The sequence below is a fragment of the Nicotiana tabacum genome, chromosome 3 (assembly GCF_000715075.1).
Source record: "Nicotiana tabacum cultivar K326 chromosome 3, ASM71507v2, whole genome shotgun sequence".
Classification (NCBI taxonomy): Eukaryota; Viridiplantae; Streptophyta; class Magnoliopsida; order Solanales; family Solanaceae; genus Nicotiana; species Nicotiana tabacum.
This window is the reverse complement of record NC_134082.1, coordinates 24181644-24188256: the sequence shown is the minus strand read 5'-3', so window position 1 is coordinate 24188256 and position 6613 is coordinate 24181644. Positions and strand designations below refer to the sequence as shown.

The following is a 6613-nucleotide window of genomic DNA, read 5'->3' as shown; positions in this document are numbered from 1 at the left end:
AATCCATTCAGCGCAATCAACAACAAAATTAAACTGCTTAAGGATAATTCAAGTCACAAGTAGTTCAGCCAAAGGTAAAATACGTATCCTTTTATTTGCTCTTGGAACTATTTTTAGAGGAAGATCGGGTAACAGAAATCCCTCTACAGCACTAGGAACCATTCTGCTTGAAATGGAGGCTAGGATACGAAGCCTTCCTCCTCTTATAGACCTAGTTGTTTAACCAAAAATTGGGATTTCGGTCAAAGCTTATTTTAGAAGAACCCGGGTTACTGATAATCAAATAAAAATAAGAATAATTGAAAAATAATAACTGAATATGATGCAAAGTAAACCAATGTATTCCAATAGTATTTCGTGTCCTTACAAATGACCAATCTTCTCCTTTTATAGCTATATCTAGGTAATACGTTTTGTTTCTGCCATAATAGAGTCGTTATTGACAATTAATGGCATTTAATGACCTGTAACGTTACAATTGGTAATCATATTTGATTCACTACATATTCCTTAACGTTTTCCGTATTTAATGTCCAATAATACGTATCTATACCTCTTTTACTATCAGATTCATTCTCTTTAATCATAAAGAGGTTCGAGTGTCTATCTTTTTGAACATCTGCCCGTGCCTATTGAAGCTCGTGCCTCTTTGATCATTCTTTGCCACCTATCCTCATTTGACTGGTCCACGTGTCATGACGTGTCATCTTACAATAAATTCCATATATGAACTTAATTTTACCCAATACACTAGTAGCGTAGTATCTAGTAACTCGTCAACTGTGATAGTGAAGGAAGGATTCAGGATATGAAGAAGCATACGGAATAGAGTCTTGGGGGCATGATTGAAGTGAGTAAAGTAAAGAAGCCAGCAAGGAGAGAAGATGAGAAGGTTTAAAGAGTAATACGAAGATATAGAAATTTTGGATTATTTCTCTTCGAAGGCATAGAGCCATCATTGCCTAGGAAACCACCGTAAATTCCAGAGCCAATCACATAGCATCACGTGTTAAATGCAAGAGATGCACGATGTTTCGCTTCTGTAGCACCCAACTGGAATTTTGGGCGGAAAAGACAAATATTCTGTTAATTCGCGCCATAATACTCTTTACCACATCCCGAATAATTTTTCAGAAAGTAGGATTATCCATATTGATAAAAACTAAACTACCGGGTGGACAAATTAAGGCCTAATCAAGGCCTGACATATATAGAGGTTAACAAAGCAAGGTCATACAGTATCGGAGGCAGAAGTACCGTAACTACTGAAATCATATCCATCAGTGCCGGAACCGGCATGAAAGATCACCCGAGAGTGTAAAAGGAAGGAAGGTCAGTCAAAATCCCAAATAAATGGAGCGATTATTGATCCCACTGGATCCCTTGAATAGATTATGTATTAATTAACAAAGCGGGGATCATTTTGCAAAGTAAACGACATTATTAGTAACATTTACTTTCAAATAAAAGGAATATAGCTAGTACTTAATTATTACGTATACTACTATGAATTTTCAACGAAACTTCGTCTCGATATTATGACACATCTCCAGAAGAAATACTTGTTTGGTGATGCCAACAATCGGTGAGCTTTTACAATGTCAACGCTCTGACACTATAAATATTGCCGTGGCCTTCCCTACCAAGAACCACAATCACATTAAGTTTTCTGCTTAGCTTCTTCTCTTCAGCTTTTGTCATAAATATTTCTCCAAACAGCTTCTTTTGTGGGGTGAGAAATATATAGAATGGCTAATACTGAAGGTCCCATTGGCAGCTCTGTTCATGGTTTAACTGGCAAAGAACAAACATTTGCCTTCTCTGTGTCATCTCAACCTCACCCCTCCGATAATAATGACACAGCTACCAAATTTTCTTTGCCAGTCGATTCAGAACACAAAGCAAAAACTCTGAAAATCTTCTCATTTGCACAACCCCATATGAGATCCTTTCATCTTGCTTGGATCTCCTTCTTCACCTGTTTGATCTCCACTTTTGCTGCAGCTCCCCTGGTTCCCATAATTAGGGACAATCTTGATTTGACAAGATCAGACATTGGCAATGCTGGTGTTGCTTCTGTTTCTGGCAGCATTTTCTCTAGGCTTGTCATGGGTGTACTCTGTGACTTAATAGGGCCAAGATATGGCTGTGCCTTTGTCAATCTGTTAACAGCCCCTGTTGTTTTCTCAGTTGCTTTTGTGTCATCAGCTGAGGGATACGTAGCTGTTCGGTTCATGATTGGAGTTTCACTGGCAACATTTGTGTCATGCCAATATTGGACGAGTACCATGTTTAATGGGCAGATTATTGGGCTTGTTAATGGTGTTGCAGCTGGGTGGGGAGACATGGGAGGTGGTGCCACTCAACTTCTTATGCCTTTCCTTTTCCACATAATTCAACTAACTGGAGCAACTCCATTCACTGCCTGGCGTATTGCCTTTTTCATACCTGGATGGCTTCATATCATCGTTGGGGTTATGGTCTTGATTCTTGGCCAAGACTTGCCAGATGGTAATCTTAGTGCTCTCCAAAAGAGAGGTGATGTACACAAGGATAAATTTTCTAAGGTTAGTTATTTTATAAATTATCTCATTCCTTAATTATATTAGAAAAAACACACACATATATATAGCTGACCGACTTTCATGTTTAGATATTTTGGTTTGCAGTGACAAATTATAGGACATGGATCTTTTTTTTCATCTACGGATTTTCTATGGGAGTTCAACTTTGCATGAACAATGTCATCGTAGAGTACTTTTACGACAGGTAATTCATAGCCTATCATAGCCTATTAATACAATTTAGAACTTCCTATAATGACATGCAAATTATGTCTACAGGTTCAATTTAAAGCTTCACACAGCAGGAGTTATAGCTGCAACATATGGCATGATCAACTTTGTGGCTCGTCCTTTTGGCGGATATGCTTCTGATTTAGCAGCACGAAAATTTGGGATGAGAGGAAGGCTATGGATCTTGTGGATAGTGCAAACATTTGGAGGAGTATTCTGTGTTTGGCTTGGCAAAGCAGAAACCCTTCCCACAGCCATTGTGGCCATGATCTTGTTCTCCGTTGGAGCTCAAGCTGCATGTGGTGCTACCTATGGTGTCATCCCTTTCGTGTCGCGAAGATCACTAGGCTTAATCTCTGGATTAACTGGTGCTGGAGGCAACTTTGGAGGTGGATTAACACAGTTGGTTTTCTTCTCAACAACAAAATTTTCTACAGCGACGGGGCTAACTTGGATGGGGTTCATGGCTGTGGCTTGTACTGTCCCTGTAGCTTTTATTCATTTTCCACAGTGGGGAAGTATGTTTCTTCCAGCTTCAAAAGATAAAAAGTACAATGAAGAACACTATTATTGTTCAGAATGGACTGATGATGAGAAACAAAAAGGACTTCACCACAAAAGTATTAAATTTGCAGAGAATAGCCGATCTGAACGTGGAAGAAAGCACATAATTTCCTCAGCTGTTACCCCACCTAATTCTACTCCAGTCCACGTTTGATGAAAAATAATGTATAATAGTGACTTGTGATTGGTTGCAATTTATACGAGCTCAGCTCAGCTATAAGCATGCAATCATGAATCTATTATGAGTAGTTTATATATGTACTGATCTGCGCTTTGTCATATATCCTTTTTTCGTAAGTAACTACTACCTCCGTTTCATATTAAATGAGGTAGTTTGACTCGGCAAGGAGTTTACCAAAAAAAAAAAAAAAAGACTTTAGAAACTTGAGGTCTTAAAAGCTTAAGGGATAAAAAATTTGTGGGGCATGACATTTGTGTGGCTATAAAAGCTTCTCTTTAAGAATAAATGGGTAAAATAAAAGAGTTTAAAGTTGAATTATTTCCAAATTTAGAAATGTGTCATTTATTTTGGAAGAGACTAAAAAGGAAAATACCTTATTTAGTATGAAACGGAGGGAGTACTATATCTTTCAAAATATTCTACCGTAACTTGGTCTTGCTCTTGTATTTCTCGAAACATTTACTCCTTCAATTTTATGCGAACGTTTATATATGTGCTGACGCTTTGTCAATGGGATTATGAAAGTTTTAAGTTCGAAGATGTTTACCTCGAAAATAGTAATTACAATTAGATTTGATTTTGTGGTTTTAAAAATACGTGATTTATTTTTATGCTAGTTGTTAGGCAGTAGATACTAAGTGTGAGACTAAAAAATAAAATGAGAGCTTGAAGGTCGAACGTTGTGCAAACCGAGCAGCCGAGAATCGAGGTCTCGAGCCAGCCTATACTAGGCCTCGAGGTCGAGCTAAGCGTCAGTGAGTAGCCGATGAAGGACTAACAGTTCTAAGAGCTTTAATTAGGGCTCTTTATGATCAATAATGAGTAATAAATAAAGAACAATCAATGAAACACAATAAATGTAAGCAATAAATTAAAGGAAAGACAATAGAGAGTATTTAAGTTAGAGAGCAGAGAATGTTCTTGTTCTTGTATTGAATATCATGTGTGCAAAAAATAACAAGGGTCCCCTTTATATAGGAGGGGGAATCCCAACATAGTAAATATGCATTTATTACAAAGATTTACAGCTGGTACAGCTAGTTAATGTCATGGTACGGACCTGCACTATTCTTATAGAATTGGTCAGCTCTAACCACTTGCCTTGGGAATCTCCCACTCGTTCATCATAGCCCCGATTTATACTACCCCGAGGTCGAGCTATGCCTCGAGCCTTCTGGTTCATAAAACCTCGAGTTGTGCCTCGAGCCTTCTGGCAACGAGCTATGGAATGCTATGATGATCCTAAAATCGGACTCTCCAATTTTAGCCGTATACAGATAGTCCTCGCGTTTCTTAGAGTAAAAACGATAAGGAATGATCTTGACCTCGACTTTCTCGGACATCATGTGACGACGTTATGCTTGTGACGTAAGTGTTTGAAGTGACTCGAACGTCCCATCGGTCCGTCTCCCTAGAAGCATTGAATATACCGCTGGTTCGCTTTCCCAAAAGTGGTAAACGCATCGGCTATCCGTTTCCTAAAAAGCATTGATTGCGCCGTTACTGCATCTTCCAAAGGGCATTGATTGCGTCGTCGGTTACGCTACCGTCTTTATATAAATGGAAGGTTACTTGAACCAAGATTTCAATTAGTCATTCTTCAACAGCCTTTAACCCTTTTCTTCTCTTGATCCTCATCCAAATTCTGATTTCCATGGTTCAGACCCGTGGCCGTAAGGTCACGCGGCAGCAGTTTTGCTAGTTACGCCATGGCTCTTTTTTCATAGCTTTTCCCTATTGAGTGGAACCATATTGGGTTGTTGTTGTTGTTGTTGTTGGCCTGAAATAATGAGAGAGGGATCTCAAATTATCCCCGTATCAGAGGATATGTGGATCGTAAACTGCTGCTCATCTCTCTTAACTTCAACCTGGTGTGGCGCTTCACTCCTTTTGCTTTCCATGGAGTGTGGTGGTTCCATCTATTAACTTTTGCATCCCACACCGGTGCAACGTCTCAAGAAGTAATTCCCAATAGTAGTGCTGGCGAGAACCATACTCGCCAAATTTTTCACCAAGCCACAGTTTTCCCTGCCTGTTAAAAGCTTTTGCTCTTTGATAGGCTATAGCCTCTTCCTCATCCATTGCTGCTTCGGAGGAGATTCTTGAAGACGTCGTTCAAAGGGTCGAAATGGGGTCCCCGAGGAAACGGTTCTGAAGTCGCACCCGAGGATGTATCAGAGGATCGAAATGGGGATGAGCTTACATCTCGAAATGCCTCATAATAACAAGTTGCAGGTGTCGGATTTGCGAAGCAAATGGGAACTAACACCCTGAGCAGCAGAAGTTGCAAATACTACCTAAAACCTCACAAATGCACCGAACATTGCAAAAGCGAAGCTCTCATCGCGCGCAAAAGCGCTTGTCACAATTGCGACATCAGTTTCACACACCATTATAAAGAGATCAAACAACCCTAACCCATCCGATGTGGAAACACTCAATATGTCATATGGTATTGCGATAAAACAACGGATTAATTACATAATGAGACTAAATAAAGTTTTTTTAGTTACAAATATGGACGTTTTTTTTTTCTCAGGTTTAATATTGACCGGCGTTGAACAAAACTATAAAATGATTCCGTTTTCTCAAAAAGAAATAAATTCAAAGATTCAAAGATTATATAAAAAGATTCACAAGGTTTTGATATTTCACGTTTCAACTAAGTGATCGCATAAATGCGTGTGTGGATATCAGTAAATGAGTGTGTCCATATCAGTTAATGCAACTATTACTTGTTGTGCAATATTTTTTCTCTTTTGATAACTGAAAATGCATGAAATTAACATCCTACCAGTCCCTGCAGTATAGCAAAAATTGTACAGGGCGCTCTATTTGATCGTCTCCATTTAATCTATATTCATATTTTTAAAATAATTTAATTTATACCCTAATTTTGACAATTTCAGACCAGTCTTCGCCTCCTCTTCTTCCTCCTGCGACATATGCGCTCTTTCTTCTCCTCTTCTTATTCTTTTCTCTCTCAAACACATGAGGCTCTATGAAAGTATTATTGATAAACGAAGTATATAGTGATTTAGCACTAGGTGAATTTTGAGTTAAAGTCACCATT

The 6613-nt window shown here is 38.7% G+C and overlaps 1 protein-coding gene across 1 annotated transcript; it reads left to right on the top strand.

The window, feature by feature from the left end:
- The first annotated feature begins 1670 nt into the window (after nucleotides 1-1670).
- Nucleotides 1671-3823, top strand: LOC107789703 (high affinity nitrate transporter 2.4-like). Its single transcript, XM_016611558.2, has 3 exons — nucleotides 1671-2567; nucleotides 2654-2769; nucleotides 2844-3823. The coding sequence occupies exons 1-3, from the start codon at nucleotides 1749-1751 to the stop codon at nucleotides 3511-3513; spliced, it is 1605 nt and encodes a 534-aa protein (XP_016467044.2). The 5' UTR covers nucleotides 1671-1748; the 3' UTR covers nucleotides 3514-3823.
- Nucleotides 3824-6613: the final 2790 nt, after the last annotated feature.